This window comes from Lampetra planeri, chromosome 43 (assembly GCF_965212315.1).
Source record: "Lampetra planeri chromosome 43, kcLamPlan1.2.h2, whole genome shotgun sequence".
NCBI classification, from domain to species: domain Eukaryota; kingdom Metazoa; phylum Chordata; class Hyperoartia; order Petromyzontiformes; family Petromyzontidae; genus Lampetra; species Lampetra planeri.
In genome coordinates, this window is record NC_136149.1 from 1,697,835 (window position 1) to 1,717,166 (window position 19,332).

General features: G+C 49.9%; 1 protein-coding gene across 3 annotated transcripts in view; it reads right to left on the bottom strand.

Annotated features, from left to right (window-relative positions):
* Positions 1-1,988: 1,988 nt before the first annotated feature.
* The window catches only part of ARRB1 (arrestin beta 1), a 63,331-nt gene continuing 45,987 nt past the window's right edge, over positions 1,989-19,332 (bottom strand). Inside the window, exons 5-16 of one of the 3 annotated variants that reach the window (XM_078613990.1) lie at positions 18,635-18,679; positions 15,852-16,048; positions 15,480-15,539; positions 14,741-14,808; positions 14,027-14,162; positions 12,055-12,139; positions 10,484-10,556; positions 9,097-9,234; positions 8,595-8,678; positions 7,000-7,076; positions 5,484-5,538; positions 1,989-4,191 (exon numbers count right to left, since the gene is read on the bottom strand). In XM_078613990.1, the coding sequence (XP_078470116.1) occupies positions 4,092-4,191; positions 5,484-5,538; positions 7,000-7,076; positions 8,595-8,678; positions 9,097-9,234; positions 10,484-10,556; positions 12,055-12,139; positions 14,027-14,162; positions 14,741-14,808; positions 15,480-15,539; positions 15,852-16,048; positions 18,635-18,679 (1,118 nt within the window). In that variant the 3' untranslated portion in view covers positions 1,989-4,091. The other 2 variants (XM_078613992.1, XM_078613991.1) reach the window with 2 other exon arrangements.

The following is a 19,332-nucleotide window of genomic DNA, read 5'->3' on the forward strand; positions in this document are numbered from 1 at the left end:
GAGTGGGAGGCTTGACCCTTGTCCGTGGACATTCTGAAATCTGCACTGGGCCCACACCTTATTACCCTCCCCCTTTCGCGAGTCGAGTTTTAACACGCGCTGGTATAGCTGCCAGATCTTCAACGTATTTTACTTTTTTAATTTTGAGTACAAGCGCTTTTAAAAACACTTTGTACATTAAGCTTTTTGGAAATGAAAAATTATTTATAACTTCAACGATAGAACCATAGACAAGCAGGAAGACAGCCATGCGATGAGTCGGCACCAACAATCGCCCAAGCTCTGCAGCCCTCTATATATTAAGGCATTAATTCTAGATTTGAAGCTTTCGTGACTGCAAAGATTCATATTCTTTGTTTTTTTCGGTAAAGTCACGTAGATAAAAAACTAAAAAAACCAAAGAATATGAAGGTATTGTCAGCCAATTCATGAATGTTTACATGTGAAAGAAATTGGAACGCCCGGAGAAACCCCACACGTGTAAAAAGGAAACATGAATTACCGGATGCAAGACGGAACAGGTGAGAGTCCACATTTTGCTCCATCGCCTTCTCCTGGCGAGCCACGGCATGGCAACCGCGACGCACAGGAAAGGAGTTTCACAATATAGGGAGTTTCAAAAAGATGGACCCAGTTTCAGAGATATAGCGATTTCAAATCGGGTCCATATTTTTGAAACACCCTGCATTTGTAGATCCACTAACCCTCGCTGTAACCGGCAGTTCTAGACTCCAGGCCACGTGCATAGCCACCACCGCCCGGCGGTGATTGATGGGTGCAGCTACAAATCGTGTGCCAACTACTCCCAGTTTATTCAAGCGACTCGGAAATTATTCAGTGAGACCTTAAAACCCCGGCTATCCCTTCAGCATTCCAGATCTTATTAAGTTTTTCAAATGCTGCTGCGGGTTAGTCTTTTTAACTTCATCCACACGATTTCCCCTCTTGATATATTCGGCCTCCTAGGTATACAAATGTATCTACTTGCTCCAGGTTGTAATCTCCAATTCACATTTTAAGTTCTTCCTCCTGTCTTCCATCTGTCATCGCATATTCTGTTTTTATTATGTTGATCTTCAGCCCATCAGTTTTTGTTTTCCTTGTTCCTTCTACTTTTGTCAGCGAAAAGTTCACCCCACTCACAACATTCAAATCCTACCCTGCAAGGTTATCTCTTGGCGGCGCGTCGACAGCGAATCGCGCGCGGATGTTTTCTTTGCTGCAATGTTCATGTTGATTTTGCACAAACCATTTTTCGATTTGTGTGTGTGCGTGCCCAGTTGCAATGTCTCTATTTTCCTATGCGTTGAACCCAGGTCCCTCCCTTGATAACAAGGCTTGTATCAATGCCCAATAGAGACTTTCACTTAGCAGGGTTTGGCCTGGTTAGTACTAGTGAATGGTTTAGGGCTTTGCAGGTGTTGTAGGCATGTGGCTGCAAGATGTCACAAGACGGGTTTTGTTTTGTATGCGATTTGTTGTGCTGGTTGTGCCATTATGTTGATGCAGGGCCATGACTTTGGAACTTGACCCTGCACTGTTGTTTTTCGATGTTTTTGTTCTTGTTTATGTGCTGAAAGCAGGTTTCTGTAACCCGATATCCATCTAAAATTTGCATTTATGGGTTTTGTCCGTGCCAACAATAAACTCAAACCTAAAGGAGATGGCAGTGGTGAGTATCACCCCTTCCGTATTCTGCAGAGTTTTCTCCAGGTTCTCCAAGTCAATGCCAAAGTCATTCGTAGAATTGGCAAAACCCAATGCAGGACCAATCTTAAAAAAAAAAAAGTCGAGAAAAACATCTGGATTTAAAGCTTTCGTGACTGCAGGAATTCATACTCTTTGGGTCTTTCAGTAAAGTCACGAGTAAGAGTCTTGAGACTCGATGCTTTTCTGGTAAAATAATAATTGGCATATTCACGTATACTTCGTCAACGTTACCGTATTACCGAACAGACCATCACTCCACAAAACACACAGCACAAGAGTTATGGTTCAAGGGTCTAAATGGTAGTCTGTATTGCATGACAATTGAAATCATTTATCAGTACTCAGTTAGTACACATGTTCATAGCTACTGTATATGCAACCGTGTAATTAGTCCAGACAATTTTTCAAAACGAAAAAACCCCACTATGATATCCGGATACAAAACTGAACCAAGCGCTATCTAAAAATACCATAACCATTTATTAAACACGTTAAAATACATTTCTCAGAAATATTTACGAGATATAGTTATCACATTCACTGGTACATATTTTAATTTTCCCACGAAAGAAATTATTTTGGTTCAACTCTACACTGCACATCACAGCAATAGGCGAGTACACTGACACAGTTGGTGAGTGACTATTTGTAGCTGTGATCATCAAAGTGCTGATGTGTAGATGCTTGTGTGCGCAAGGGTATCTGCATGTGTGTGTTTGTGCATTACAGGAGGACCGTAATTTCGGTTCGAGCTAAACGATACATAATCACAACACAATTACAAAAAGGATATTTCCGCAGAGGACATTTTCCAAGTGACCATAACCATAACATAAATCCTATATTGAAGATCATTAAACGGGACCCAGAGGCATACTTAATAAGAGTAGATAGAAGATACTACACATCTTATTCACAAATTATATTAAATATACTTCTCATCTGAAATTATGCCAATACTATATACCTTGATGCATGATTGCATTTTGGGTTAGACCACGTGATCACCAATCATCTGGCCGTGTGTCACAAGACCTTCCACCAACCGATATTGTCAAATCCCACCTGACATCGGGTAATGGGGAGTTGTTACAATGCACATTTGGCCAAATCATTACGTGGCCTAACCCCAAAAAAATCAACTATGACATACGATTGGCTGTGAAAACCTACATGTCAAATTAACTTTACACCTTGTAATCTCAACCTGTTGATTAGGTAATGCTGCTAAAAGTAGCCTGGTCTGTCAGTGTTCTGTCCAAAACAAGCTGCCAGACCACTTTTACCGGTCTACTGTCTATCGTATAGAAGAGACCAGACTGTAGGCAGGCCTGCACGTGTATAGTCTAAAAACCTCCATCACTAACTTCACGGTGGCAATGGAGATAACAATTAGTTCGACGTTATCACGACCCCGCGTACAGATCGAGACGTGCCACCGTTAACAGTGCCCCACTGATGAACCCCATCGTGTTGACAATGCAGCAGTAGAACCCGACTTCGCTCCTCCTGCCATGTGCCGTGCAGGAACAGACGCCACTGGGACCCCCCTCGGCTAGACTGTCAGAGGGCAAATAGACTGCTTAGGAAGAGATGTCGTGTAAGGAGACTTCAAGGATGCCGAGACATGTAAACGCCCTATATGTTTAAAATCGTTATCCTTAAATTCCGCGTGTTCATTCATGAATTGGGCAAAGACCAACGAGAACTTGCCACCTGTCCGGGTTTGATCCCCAAGAGTCCAGGAATTTGCGTGCGTGTGGCAGGAATTGAATTTTACCGAGATCCGCTGGTGTTGTGTTGAATTGTATTACAGTATACTGCACAGGTTGAATAGACCTAGGCCGGGGGGCGGTGGGGGTTGATCTGTGAAAAGGTGGCAACCTCATCTATGGCCCAGAGGCAGATGGCCTTTTTATGTACTTTATTATTTAGATCATACCCCAAATGGTGACACGTTCCAACCCTTTTACAAAACGAAACAAAAACAAACTAATCATACACGCCGAGGTGAAATGTGTTTAGGAATTTCAGGCATGATGGGAAATGCCCATGATGCCACACAAACGCCGCCGGGTCGCGGGTCCGAGCACGGCATCCGAATTCTGGCGCTGTCGCAACGAGGAGCGGTGGACGATGCTTCCCACGATCACCGATCGCCCAGCCTCTGCCAGGGACTTGGCATTAATGAGCCTCGGTCTCCCTTCCTTCCCGAAACCCCCCCCCCCCCCCATAAAAGTGGCTTAAGATGGCTTAAGGTTTCGCACTAAAAAGGACCCTCTCTCTTTGGCCCAAGGGCCCCTCTTCCGAAGTTCAAGAAACCCGCCGGTCAGCCCCGTCGTGTGCTCTTACAACCAGAGGGGAACACAGCAGCGTGGAGGTTAGCACAGCGGGCTGTCTTCGTCGTTCTCGTCCTTGATTCCTTTGAGACGCTGGCGCGCGAAATCTTCGAACACGATGTCATCCTCGTGGCCCTCTCCGCTGCGAGAGCGAGCGTGCGGCGTGTGCGCAAGACAGCGTGGGCACGCGTAGAAGAAAATAATTTAGTGCCGGACGACGTCACATCGGGAAGAAAAAAAGTTAATGTTGACAAAGTCCACGGAGCTCGTAAAATGCAATGTTCGTTTGTGCGTGCACGCTGGGGATATTGCGAGCATGTGTTTGGATATGAATGCACAGTGCACGCGTGTGCACCGACTACACAAGGTGGTCAACGATTCGAGTGTCAGTGATAAGCGAAGCAAGCGAGAGAAAATGAGCACCCACTTTATCTTTTCCGGTGAAGCTGAGATTTTTTTCCAAGTGGCAGAGATGAAATGACAGCATGCACGTGCGCAGGTACAAACACACACGCGAACGCAACAAACATAATCACGATCGTGCATGCAAGCGGCCACGTACACCCACAAGCACAAAGATCCCACCCATATAGCCCGACAGACTGTTGGGGCAAGTGCGTCTACCAAGGACCTATTAAGACCGACACAACAAACTTTGGTGTGGTGTGGCTAGCGTCACACCCAACTGCCTTTGTAACCCAAGAAATGTCAATTACACACCGACCATTTACTAATTTAAGGTCTAGTTGACCTAGGAGAGGCCCAAGATAGGTCGTGATACCACCTGCCACGGATGTTAGCCATTACCGGGAATCAAACTCAAGTCTCTGGGTTCGTGGTGCAGTGCAAGAACCACTACTTCCAACACACACACATGCACACACATACACGCACGTGCAAGCATGCATTTGCAAATACAGCCAGAGAAAAGAAAGAGCAATTAGTCAGGATCAGTACAAATGCAGTCCCATCAGCGTCAGAGCTATTCCGCGCAGACACAAAACAAAAAAAATAGACCGCTCGCAAATCCTTGCCATCGGCCTTGGAGCACCCAAGACAAATTGTGCCGAGCGGAATAGTCTACGACGAAATAAGATCGACGCTGATGTTCCGAGTTTGCTGCAGCGTGCCGTGCGTGCGTTGCAGAGCGAGCGGTTAGGCTGCAAGATAAAAACAAACTGATGGGACGCGGAATCCCAGCACGGACAACGATCGTGAGCACAGCAACAAAAGGACACACACGGAGGGTTCGTGGAAAGGATGATTAGGAACGCTCATCCTAGAAGCTTTGCACCTCCCAGCACAGACGCACCCAGCAGGAAGCCGCGTGCTTTACCAAGCAGTGTTAGAGGGCATGCGCGATTTAATCCGAGCAGTTTTTTTTATTTTCAGCGTTATGATTTTTTTGTTCTCTATCTTTAAACAAATCCTTACTTTGTGTCAAATTCTATCAGGTTGGTATCGAGTGGAGCATCTGATTCAGGAAGGGCTGGGTTGAAGGGAGACAACAAAATATTAAAACAAGTAAACATTTGCACCACGGGAAAGATTTGTGGGAGGCGTCATTGATCAACGGTTGAATGCTCAAATGGATTTTGAACGCAAGGTCTGGCACGTTTATGATGAAAGCACATTCACGTGCATGTATATCATTTACTGGGATGTCATGTCCTGTAAAACATTTCTTGGAGATGGTGGCGTTTGACAAAACATATATTACTACTGCTTTTAAAATGCCACTTATCTCAGGGGGCAGATATATTCAAAAGTACAATGCCCCCCATGTTCAGTGCTTCCCAAACTTCCTGGACCGTACAATATACAAAAATATCTGCAACTGTTCCACGGACCCCTTCCCACCGCTTGGTGGACCAGCAATGCCCCACGGGACCGCAGGTTGGTTAACCACCAGGCAAGCCGGGTCAGCCGAGACTGGGTTGGTCCAAGGCCTGTAATAGTTTACAAGCCTGAACCAGGCCCACCCCCACCAGATGAATGTCACCCCGCGTTATTTTGGTCATGGGAGGTTTCCCCATGGGAGGTTTTGGACAATACTTCACCACGCTGTTCAGGGTGTGGTTGGTAAAAAAAGTGGAGGCCCAGGACCGGCTCGGATGTCGCTTGCCACTTGATATTAGCCGTGGGTGGGAACCGAACTCAGGTTGGCAAGTTCACAGCGCTATGAACCACTCCCACCCCACTATTACGACACTGCAATGTCCTTTATTTATGCAGGAAAGCTTCAATGAGTCTCACTTCTCAGGAGGGTCCTGCATGGGCATGTTTTGCTAATTCCATGATCGAGTGTTTCACAAGCTCAAAACTACACATGGACACCACGACCTGTGGTGAACTGGGTGTTACAAAACCGTCGTCCATTCAAGCGCCAACCAGGCCCGTACTGCTTAGCTTCCAAGTGCTCCGAAGGGTGCAGGGCCAACGGGCGAGACAGGATCCTTGTTTCATACGGTCGGATGTGCTAGCGAATGCATGGGCGATACATTAGCGAGACGCTCAAGTGATAAGCCACGTGAATCGGAGCAGTTGAATACAGAGCCTCGATTCATAACATCCACAGAGAGGCCAACTGGATGGATGGACACACACGTGCATTGTTAACGACCTCCCGTAGCAAGCATCCATAAAAGAGTCACGTAAATAAATAAACCACACTAAAGCGCGCGCCAATTCAATCACACTCCTGGCAGATTCTACTACGGCACGTCGCCACAATGCGTAACAACGTAACGCTCCCCTCCGAGCAATAAATTAATGCCTTGGGGGATCACGATGGGCCAAAATCTAGTGACCAAACAAGCAAACCGCAGGAACACCAAATAACCCTGCAAATATCCAGAAACCCTCGCACCGCCCCCAATCCCCCCCCCCCCGATCCCGCACCTCCCCCCACCCTCTTCCGAACCCCGGCCTCCCCTTCCCGTATGCTCACCGCACGGCGTGCTGGGCAAAGACTCCTCCACAGGTTTGGGGTGCATCAGTGTGAACGGCAGCTCCACTGCTACATCCCTGGCGGGGGGGGGGGGAGGGCGGGAGCACACAAGGTGACGATCGGTTCCACGTGCCGGTAGTGGAGCAGTGGCACTAATGGGTGGGGGGCAGCACTTAGTGGAAAGGGCGGGACAGGAATCGATAGGAGGGGGCTTCGGGTGTGCGAGGCTGGCAGCCCACTCTTGGACCAACTTCCAACTCTGTCCCTGGCTATGGCCTCCAGTAGCGTCTGCCCCACCTCCATGCAATCCCCCTTGACGTTGCAGGGGGCATGCGATAATGGTAGGGGCACATCGTAGTTTGAATGCGGGGGGTGGTCACAGTCAGTGGCAGGGGCACGTGACGTCAATGGGAGGAACACGGCCGTAATGGCAGGCACACGGTGGTTCGTGAGGAATGTGAGGAATGCACGATTGTGGTGGTGGGCACGTATCAGTGGTAAGGGTAAATGGCAATAATAATGGGGAGGGCACGTCTCTGGTAGGGCCATGTGGAGTTAATGAAGGACACGTTGTTGTCGTTGTTGCTGCTGCTGTCAATCGATTGGGAAAAGGCCACCTTCATATTTTTCCTTCCTCTCCCCCCCAGTTGCTCGCGACTCCGGCAGTGGCCTCCAAAAATCGTCGCCATCGTCGCGCTGCCGCAGTCTCTTCCGCCGTCTGCCTCTGCCTCTTCTACTATCCCCCCCCCCCCCCCCGTCGTTACATTCGTCTCCCTCTCGTCAATCGAGTGTTAATGGCCAGAGGTATCCCATCAGACAACACCGCGCGATGCCATTTGTTTCTCCATCTCAGCGGGACTAGAAATTCTAGCCTCACCAAACAGACTGTTTTTGCCGGCGTGTGTAACCACTTAATTGGTTATTTGGTCTTTCCGTTTATTTCCTACGATTCCCTTCGCGGCCGGTGCCTGATGCGCTTCCCACTCTTCCTTGTCAGCCAGTCACCCCTCCCCCCCCCCGTTGCCAGGTGCACCATGCCGCAAGCGTTTCATTCCCACGCAACTGCTACATCAGTCGAATGCGCGCAAGTGGCCGGACGGTTCGAAGGTCAGATCACAGAGCCGGCACCGCTGAGACCCTGGGTTCGAATCCAGGTGTCAGCCGCCCATGACTCACGGGATTTACCGTGACCCCACAACGTGGTCAGATGGATGGACAGACGGAGAGACGGGCAGAGCAGCTAACGCTTCCAACGCTTCCCAAAATCGACTGGAAATCGTTCAAACAGAGCATATTTAAATAATACGGCTAATCGCAGGGTTTACACTACGGCTGCTACCGACATGCGGGATACGGCACTGCCCGACGTCCACATTTCGACCCACATGGGGGAATCCATCGTGAGCGACAAATCGGCTCGCGCGGGGGGGGGGGGGGGGGAGGTTCCAGCCCCCCGTGGGCGGTGGGCCGGCTGCGGTGATGAGATGGTGATGCGTTAACCTTCCGGATGAGTTAATTAGCTCTTGGACACAGGTGTGTGTGTATATATACACACACACACAGTTTATAATATAGGACTGATGTGGAATCCTCACCCGCCCCGAGATACGATGAGCTTGACCTTGACGCGGTAGGAGACCAGAATCCCGAGGACCTCCTTGTTGGCTCCATCCTGGACTCTGAAAAGCAGCATAGGAATACAACGATGATGATGATAATAATGACGAGGTCAATTATAAAAATTCTGACAAAAATGGTAATGATGATGAGGACGACAATGAAGTGTCAAGACACAGAGGCTGATTATACAATGCTCGTATACTTCTTGAGAAAGAAAGATTACGCTCCGAAGACGACAGCGGAACCACCAAGACTCCTCGTGCTCACGCAGGCCCAATGACTCGAATCCCTCCTCCACTGGCTCCCAATCCCATCTCAGATCAACTCCAAGATTGCACTCTGCATCCGCAAGAGGCTCTTTGGACTCTCGCCTCGCCCCTACTGCCACCCGCACGCGCACCCCCCTCCTAACCCCCCAACGACAACTCCTCTTCATCACGCTCTATCCGCTGACGGATGGGGGCGGGCGGTGCTCACATGGTGGAGGAGGCGAGGTTTGTGTCCTCGTGCTTGAGCTTCCCGTCGAGCGCCAGGCCGCGCTTGTCCCGGTTGCTGGCGAGCAGCGGGGTGAGCGTGTACACCTTGCACAGCGTCGAGCTGGGCCCCACCGTGTCGCTGCGTGGCACGATGCGGTGGCGTGGTGATGCGGCGCGACAACAACAACAACTCGGGTGCAACGCAGCGACACGTTCGCGCAGGAGACGGCACAGCGGCGCAACGCAGCGTGACGCAATGACAATGTAGGCGCAATGCAATGACACGACGCAAGAGACGAGTACAATGGTGCAATGCAGCGCAACACAGTAGCCGAAGATTTTGTCCAGAGATTTGTCAATTGTGTGAATAACACTGGTCAACAACAAAAAAAAATTCTGGCCTGGACTTTTGCAGCTGTTTTAGACTAATTTCAGGGTGCCGATTCCAAATCTGATCTCAGATTTGCTCTATCACATCTCATTTTTATGCTATCGGCATACCCCATTTTCATTGATTTTACCCGAAATTAACTCTGTCACTTATGATTGCAAGTTGTTGCGAGTCAGTGACTACTTTAGTGTTAAAATATGGTGCAGTATTTTTAGGATAGTGTGTTTATAATATCATTTTATGTAGATATCCACAATTATTTAATAATTTTTCTTCTGCAGTTTTTATTGAAAATGCAATATTTGATATCTCAAACAAAAACTGATGCCAGATTTGGAATCAGCACCCCAAAATTACTTTGAAACCGTTGGAATACCTTATGCCAGAAAAAGTGTGTTGACCAGTGTATAATCATACCCGTATAGCTCCAGTCAAGGTGAATTCAGACTTAAACATGAACATCAGGGCTGGGGAGACATATGTCCGGGTGTGGTGCTGTGTTTAATTCCCACATTTTATTTATACGAATTTATTATAAATTAGTATCATTATTCTAGGCTGGGTTCAGCACTTTTGAAAACCTTTGGGGATGGTGGGGGACATACTTAATTAATCGGGGACCCATTTTCCAAATGTTGCATTTTGGATTTTAGAATCCGATCTCACAGCAACCCTCGCTATCATCGCGTGGAAAATTTAGTCGCTCTTGGTTAAAAAAAATAAAAATCTTTTAAAATGTGCGTGTCTCTCGCCCCGCAGTCACGTGGGTGTTTTTCCAGGCCCTCCGTTTTTTTCCCTCCACATTTAGAATCAAACGTGCTTTCGGAGTATTAGGCGGCTATAAATGTCCACGTGATAATAAGACACTATTTTGAGCTATCATTTGTGGCAAGGCCACTCCCGAAAAAAAACAATATAGCTCAGTGGGGCCTTACCTGGTGAAATAAAAAAAAAGTGTTTAAACAGTAGTTTTGTGTGCGAGTGCATGTGTACTCACTCTCCCTCTTCCGTTGCCACCGGGCACTTGTACTGAGCCGTATTAAAGAGGCAGATGTCGGCAAACTGGCGCACTGCACACACACACGCGCGCGCGCACACACACACACAGCAAGCACACACACACACGCGCGCGCACACACACACACAGCAAGCACATGGAAACCTCATAACAGACATACGGAGAGAGTGCATGCTTACGAGTGTTGTTTTGGACTAAAGCGCTTGGAGCCAGGAATTCAGCGGGCGCTACAACACAGTTGAGGTTTGTGATGAGGGATCACAGCAGAGGCTCACAGGTCACAAGGGGTAGAGGAGGTTCAAAGGCTGGGAGCTAAGAATACGCGCGCGTCTGGCCGAAAATGAAACCCATGTGGGCGTGCTAATTACATTGCAAATAGAGAGCCTTAATTCCTCCGCTTCCAGGTCTCTCCGTGGGATCTCGCGTTAACGACGGGACGACTTTACGTCTAAGCGGGTGTCCGGTGCAAGTTTATAATCCAGCGCATTTGCAGGCGGAGCTGGGAAGATCATGCAGATTTGTAAATCTCCAAAACCCATTTGGCTTTAGAATAGCCAGGAGTAGTCAAACTGCTCAAAGGAGCAATGAAGTGGTACTCATATCTCCTGTTTAGAGCCACTGGAGCCAGTGGTGGAAATTCCACATGCCTATGACGTGGGCGAGTCTATCCACAGGACAAACCACAGTTGACTTCCCCGCAACGTGCTTCTCATTTTAGCAACCCTTGAGAGATGATGGGCCGAGTCAACCCCTAACCAGCAGTTGAACATGGAACCTCCCGATTGCGAGTCGCTCATTCTCCCGCTGAGCCACCTCCTGGCCGAGTAGAAGCGGAGGGTAGTACAGCAAATAGGTCGTGAACCTATCTGCGCGGACCAGCGAGCGTCATTCCATAAAACGCGTGGGGGGGCTTTCTCAGAGTGTCTCCGGTTTCCATCACATACAGCAACAGCAAAGCGCTCGTAAAAATAAAAAATAATTGGGGAACAAACATCCCAGGGCAGGAGGCTAATGAAAAAAGTGTTCGAGACTCGGCGAGGCTTCTCTGGTATATGCACATTCCGTTCGTATTACTATTCTTACGGGCGCGTTTACAAAGCCTTCTGTCAAAGCACCCAGTCGTTGGGAGTTTGCTCCGTCTCCTCCTTCCCCACCCCGCCCAGCCACCCGCGCCAGTGAATCCCCGCCCTCGTTCAAGCCCAGGCTCAAGACGACCTTCCCCGTCTCGAAGCACGAATATTTCTGCGACAATTATCAACGTGACATGAAACATGACCGTCTACGCCAGGGACTGGCAGCCAAATGAACGAGAGAGAGAGGACATTTTTTTCGAATTGGGTAAAAGAAAACAAAATTCTCTCAGGAGCCACAAAAGCAGTCCTTAAAGAGGCGCGCGTGCGTCTCGGAGCCACAGGCTGCCGACCCCTGGTCCACGTGATGTGTGCATTGTCCGGCGCGTTGAGACGCAAGTGGGGTGGGGGGTGGGGGGGGGCTGGCCCCGATGTCGATGCGAAGTGGCACCGCATCGCATGCCCTTGCCGAAATCTCACCGGTCATCTTAATCTTCTTCACCGTTTTTGTCGAGTTGTTGGTGACGTGCACGTTCACGTTGATGGGCTCGCCGTGGTAATAGATCTGGCGAAAAACAACAACAACAACAACAACACGAACGCCGAGATCCCCCTGTGTAGCCTTGAACAGACTGTTGTGGCAAGTGCTGCTAGCGAGCACCGAGGAAGGCCGGCCACGGCACACAAGTTCGGTGGGTTGCCAGCACCAATGCTAGGTCACCATTGTCTCTCCTTAGTGCTGATGTTTGCACACCTCGCCAGGTACTGGATTTAAGGCCGAGTTGACATAGCGGAGGCCCAGCGACGGTTCAAATACTCGCTGCCATTATTGGTCGCGAGCGGGAATTGAACTTCGGGCTGCCGGGTCTCGTTGTGCAACGCGCTAAACCGCTACACTCACCAGGAGCGAAATTATACGACACGCGCTTTAAAAAAAAAATCACGTTTCCAGAGACGTTTTGGCCACGATATGTGTTTCCATTAAAAGAAGAGAGGAAAAAAAACGTACGATAAAAAGATGACATTTTCATAGAAAATATCATTTTAGCCAAGAGGCAGCTGCCGACACAGCGTGACGCAGCAATTAGAGCCGGCGTGCTCAATAGAACGGCGCACATTTTTCTGACAAACACCAGTTGAAATTAATCCGTTCTATTCCATTTCTGTTCATCTTCAACGCTCGGAGATAACTTCAGACACTTCCTCCCCCTTTATTAAATGGGAAAAACGCAAACTTCCCCGCGGTATTCGGAAGCCCCAATCTAGATTGAAAACTAATTTCTTTAGAACTGCTTTTCATGTTCAGTTTGTTGTCCTTCCCCCGCACCTCCAATTAGCACGGTTGGCTACGTACGGTGCAAAATAAGTTCAACATACAACATACATAGTTACTTGGTATTCCTCATCAGCTATCGCTCCCCCCCCCATCCAAAACCGCCCCCTTCTGTCCTCCCCGTTGACTGGTCACGCTTCCCAATTCTCACCCACCCCTTTCCACACCTCACGTGGTCGTACCTCCCCGTTCCCAACTTTTAATTCCTTTCCCATCGTCGCCTCCCCCCCCCCCCCCGAGCTCATCGACGATTACCTTGCCCAATCCAAGAGACGTTTGTCAACTCTCAGCTGTTACAACGTTGACAGTGCTGTTTGTTGCTGGCCACTTGACATTGTGGGACTGGGCTCAGCAAATGCGTTGAAAGAGAAACATCGTTTCATACAGAAATATATAAAACGGTCATAGGTCCCGAGCTCACCTATCCTTCATCATGCACGACGCCAGGTTGTTATTATTATTCCACATCTACACTCACCCACCTTCACCTATCCGCGCTGACCAGCGTGGTGAAGCATAGGCAAACAAGAAAACCTCGCGACCGACACAGCATGGGCGAGGCCTTCATCCAGCAGTGGATCGATAAAGACTGCAAAACAGCAGTTGGTGTTTTACGCGCGTCATTAGCGCGAGGGTTTGCGGTGGTCGAGGCGGTACGCTGTCGCACCGCTGCTCAATCTTACGCTCGTTTAACTTCATCGTTCGCCAAACCCTGCAAGAAACGATCCAAAACAACAAGCGCCGGGCGTCCGCACCCGCCAGGCGGTCGAAATTGGCACGGTGGGAACGCGCGCATGTTTGCGCCTGCCTATGAGCGTGTGTGTGCGTGACGCAATTGTGCTGCGAGTGTGCGGGTGTGTTGCGAGTGTGCAAGTCTGCAAGTGTATTGCGAGTGTGCCAGTTTTCGGCGAGTGTGTTGCGAGTCTGCCGCGAGTGTACCGGTGTGTTGCAAGTGTACCGCGTGCCTGCTGCGAGTGTACGAGTGCACTGCGAGTGTATTGCTAGTGGGCGAGTATGCGAGTGTGTTGCGAGTGTACCGGTGTGTTGCGAGTGTACCGCGTGCATGCTGCGAGTGTACTGCGAGTGTGTTGCTAGTGGGCGAGTCTGCGTGGCGGGCACCATCTTGTCGAGCGAGGCCTCCAGGTGCAGAGGCTTGTCGGACATGAGGAACTGGCGCGTCGTCTCCGCCATGGGCTGTGGACCCGGCTTCTCCGGGGCGAACTGCACCTTCCGGATCACCAGGCGCACCGAGTTCCTGCGGCGGAAGTGGTGCACCGCGCGTTAGCGAGCGCCGATCGTTTTACTTGTTCTATTCCATGTGAATATCCCACCTGGAACAAATCGCCCGAGATGGATCGCCTCGGTGTTCACGGCGCGTGTTACAGTGTGGGAGGCTACAACGGGTTCGATTCCCGCTCACGGCACACCACCAGTGACGATTATCCGAACCGGTCCTGGGCCGCCCCTAGGTCGACTCAACCTCAAATGAGTACCTGGTACGGTGTATAGAATAGCCCTAACAAACTGTTGGGGCAAGTGCTGTTAGAGAGAGCAGCACCTATGAAGGCCGGCACAGTACACGAGGGGGTGGGGTCGCCAACACCACGACCAACCGACCGCCTTTGGTCTCCCCAGTCGCGAGATAACCTTGTTAGCTCACGGCACGTCAAGCTACTGTTGGAGTCGTGCGGCGAGACAGAGGAAGCGTCCTTGTGGATCCCTGGCAATGAGCGAAGCAGCGCGTCGGGGCTCAGTGAACGGCACCAGATACGACGGCAGAGCAAGTCGTGGGGGTCTCTCCGCACGGGGCTCGGAGGAGCGTCGCTCACTCACCGCTTGTGAATTTTCTCCTCCAGGTTCTCGGCGCAAAACGCTTTTATTTCGAAGTCCACTCCACATGCCTGGGAGAAGGAAAAGCCATGGTTGCAATCATCGTCATTGAGTCAGGATATATCCACTGCCAGATGAAGGCCTCCCATACAAAAATTCGCCATTACATCACAGTCCAGCAATGCCACATTCCCTCTCGATCCTGAGCAGGAGTTGATCTCATCGTCCTCTGGGGCGCATTCCCTCCCCTCCGTTTACCATTCCACCGCCAGTCTCATCCATTGGCCACCATCCCATCACCTGTGCCGATACGGCGAGGTTGATTTTCCACTGTCATTTCATCGAACTGTACTACGCTGGCCTCGCAAAACATCCGAATCTGGCTTGGGGCCCAGCAGGGCCAGGGGTGGGGCTAGCCAAGCGTGGAATGCATCAGACGTCAGTGGCACGGCTCGGCATTTGCGGTGGAAAAGAACTTGCACGGTCTAGAAAAGGCGAAACATTACAACTACAGTAGCACTAATAATTACGACGGAAACAAATCGAGTCAGCGGAGTGGCGGCAGAGTGGTTAGCACTTTGCGCCATGATCCCCGCAACCAGAGTTCAATTCCCGGCCACGGATTTTCTTATCGGCGAGTGATATCAGATCCGGTCAAAGGCCCCAATGTCACCTTTCACCAGCCAACATGAAAACGTTGGTCGAATAACCCCCATCGAGCAGCGAGTCGGCACGCACGTACCTTGCCGGTGTCCTCTGGGCCGGGTTGGAGGGTGACGGAGCAGGGAAGGTTCTGCGGGATCTGTCAACGCGACGGCAGAAACACGGTCAATCAGTGGAACGGTGTCACGGTGGTTAGCACGCAGCACTAAGTGCCCCCCCATCCCCCGCAAGCCGAGTTCAATTCCCCGCAACGCACAACGACCAGCGTGACAGAGCGTGAGAAGCAACCGAGCCCGTCGGTACACTGCGGAAGCAAAAAACGCGACGCAGGCCGCCGTGGCCAACACACAAAACGATGGTGGGAGAAGGCACGCGGGCGGGGGGTGGTGGCGGTGGTGGCGGGGGGGGGGTGGTGGGGCAGGCACTTTCCCCGGCGCGCGGAGACACTCGCCTCGAAGGTGAAGGGGTAGGCGTCCTTGCCCAGCTTCTTGACGAGGCGCTCCTGCAGGCGCGTGAGCGGGCGCGCCTCCTCGGGCACGGGCGGCACGGCCTGCAGGGTGCTCAGGTAGAGGTCCTTGCGGAACGTGAGGCCCAGCACGTCCAGGTCCTCGCGGCCGTAGCGGAACGCGCACGTCAGCGTCACGTACACTACCCGGCCGGGGGTGGGGGGGGGGGGATGGGAGGCTTAATTATTGGATGGAGATGTAGGCACAAGGACCAGACGGGAATGGCAGTGATGGAGACTTGGACGCGGATGGCTGGGGGGAGGGAGCTTCAGGATAAGCGGGCGGCAGACGACGAAAACGAGCGACCTCGCGCGGATTGATTTTTGACTGGCGGGCTTGAGATAGGAAGCCTTGGTTGCTGACGGGGAAGAGTGCACGGAGTAGAGTGAGAGGGAGCGGGGGGGAGAAGTGCACTGTTGGCCTCATGTCAAGAGACGAGAGGCCCGTTTGAAGAGTGGTTTGTCACCATCAGGGCACTTCCCGCAAAAGCAGATTTCGCGAGACTACTTCTGAGGCTCAAGTGATCTTCATCATCCACAAAATAGAGCACAGGGGGTCCCCGATATACGTCGTTTCAGACTCATGTCGCCGACTTTTTGAGGAGCACGGCGTAACATTTCCCCGCATATATCGGTAGTTTTTGACTCAGATCTGCGGAGACTAGTCGAAAACGCAGTGCATGGGTGCGAAGCGGTCAATGCGCGGCGCTGTGAGCCCGGCGACCCGACTTTGATTCCCGCTCACGGCCACCACAGTGACGAATATCGTGTTTTTGATTCGCCTCGCTGAACTCGCGCATGAACCTCAATCTTCTGTCCCATCGTAGCTATGAGTGCTCATAGTAATCGGCACGACTTAAAAAAAAAACGAAATATCGACAACAATCCATCCACTCCCACAAAATAAGATCATAAAAATTATAGGTTAAGGTAAGATTTTTTTTTAATGCTGTCTAAGATTTTGTGGGGTTTTTTTACACTAAAATTGGTTTTCTGTTTGCGTCATTGCTTAAAAATTTCACAAATGCGTTTCACAAATACATATACAGTATGTGTACAGTACCTAGTTTTCTGTACATCTACAGTACGTATTTTGGTTTCTAGGTATAAAACGCAACATTTACAAGTTAGTCCCTATTCCTCCCTTATTCCATCGTTTCTTATGGTAGAAATTGCCTCATTTTGCGTCGTATAGCCAATGCTGTCCCTATCACCACCCCCCCCATTAAACACTATGGGGGGAAATTCCCCGTTATATATCGTTTCGTTATAAGTCGCAATTTCCTGGTCCCCTGTAGCACTTTCCCACAAGCCCTGCTGCAGACAAGTACTTTCTGCATATGGCAGTCAAACACTGCATTTTAAAACCACTATCAGAGCTGGAATTTAGCCCAAATTCGGTGAAAAACCAAATCGAAGGTGATGGGTTTTTTTTAGTGTTGGTGACCATTAACTCGATGCGTTCGAAAACCCGGTTTAGAAATCACGGGTGACTGCAACAACCCAGGATTAAAACCCATGCTCTTGATGATGGTGGCGGCAGAGTTCATTGAACCCCAACCACAAGAAAAACAGTCGCGGAGCATCTTGATTTGGTTTCACGCACTCGGGTGCCTCTCTTTCACCCCACAATGCACTATTTTTACGAGCGGCACGTGAAGGAAGCCACGACCCAAATAAGAAACAGCTGTCACACGTTGTAGATGCACGCGTCTGGGCCGTGCGTCCCAGGCCGTCTGATTTGTTTAAAAACTCCGGGAATGGTTGAAGCGACTACTGCATTGGTTTATGCGCTGCACGGCTCTCCGATGCGTCTTCGGGTCGTGCCGCGTGTCGCTCGGCGTCCACTCCGATTAAGTTGACGAACGTTTCCATTTTCTGAAATGGAACCCGTTTGCCTATGACGGCCGCTTGCTTGTGACATCATGCCTCTAAGATTCGCGCGCCGTTTGTAAAGGTGGCTTCCTGATTGTGTGCGTAATTGTTCGGCATCTGTCACACGGATAATTATTTGAACTTGAAACCCATTCGCTGCATCCTGATCTCGTTTATTTTAATTTGAAAGGACATATAAAATGTTTCATCCGTGAACAGAATACGTTTTTTGTGGGAAGGCGCTACAATTTTTCATCTCAATGTTCCAAATAATGTTTTCGTTCCATGAAAGCCCCAGTGAATATCAACGCTGCTAAATTCTTACAACTATTTTATCCATGCTCCCACATTTTAGGGACTCGTTTTTTACGTCCACTTGGCTGCCTTTTGTAGTTCTACTGCCAAACATAGTAGGCCTGGTTTTTTTTCTATCAAGACTCGTTCTCTCATCACGTTCAAGCCCGTCGCACACAAGAGTCACACTGACATGAGAGCACACCTTTGTTATGGATGGCAAGACTGCAATGCAGTTTTTTCCACCAACGACAATAACAATAACTTACAACAAAAACTTTAACCGTACGAACGCAACAGGTGAAGGCGTGTACCAAAGTTAAACGGAAAAATGAAATCTGGTGTGCCGCCAATTCAAAGCCTTTGCCGTTTTCTAGTAAATAGATGCAAGATGCGTTTCTGGAGGCATTCATCGTGGTTTTTTGGCAGGCGGGTCCCCCTGGCAATTGTGGACCGGATATAAATCCCGCACAGGCAAACACGCAGCCGCCGCACGTCACGCCACGAAACATCCCCCTCCACGAGCGTGAAATCTGACGTCAATTAAAACGGTGCCAAACCTTTGCGCTCTTTTAAATACTCCGAGTCCACCAGCACGATTCCGTCTGCGGGACACATTTTGCAACGACAAGGAGGAGAAATCGGTTAGCGCGAGGTCACACAACGACACAGAGCTGGCTTCAACTCAAGGTACACATGCTTCTCTCGGCAGGGAGCAGAAGCTTACGATGATGACAAGTCAACGTGTGATGATAGAAAGGGATCTACAAGCAGTAATTATTTACATATATACATTGGGGTGAAAAAGTGCTGATATGCAACAGTATTTATGTAGAACTTCTTTCGTACCATACATAGCCAACCGTGCTAATCGGAGGTGCGGGGGGAGTGCAGGCTGGGAACAAGCTCGAAAGCAATCACTGGTGGCTGCTGCCGTGTGTAAGGTCAGGAACTGCTTGCGTCAGTGCGACTCCCGCTTCTACAGACAGGACCGCATATCGACCAGTGCGGTCTGTCAGGGCGTTGGATGCGACGCTGGTGTGACCATGCCAAGTGCTCTGGTATATTTATTGTAAGAGCTCATTTACACCACAAGTCCTTTTTTTTTAATCTGCGGCCTCCTGCTGAAAGTGCCTAAACCGGCAGCAATTGCTCGGACAGGGGGTTTTTCCACTTCATTAAGTCTCATCAGCAGTTTGCGCGTAGCACTGGGTAGCAAAAATATAATTGGGCGAGAGTGATTTTAGACATTTCGCAA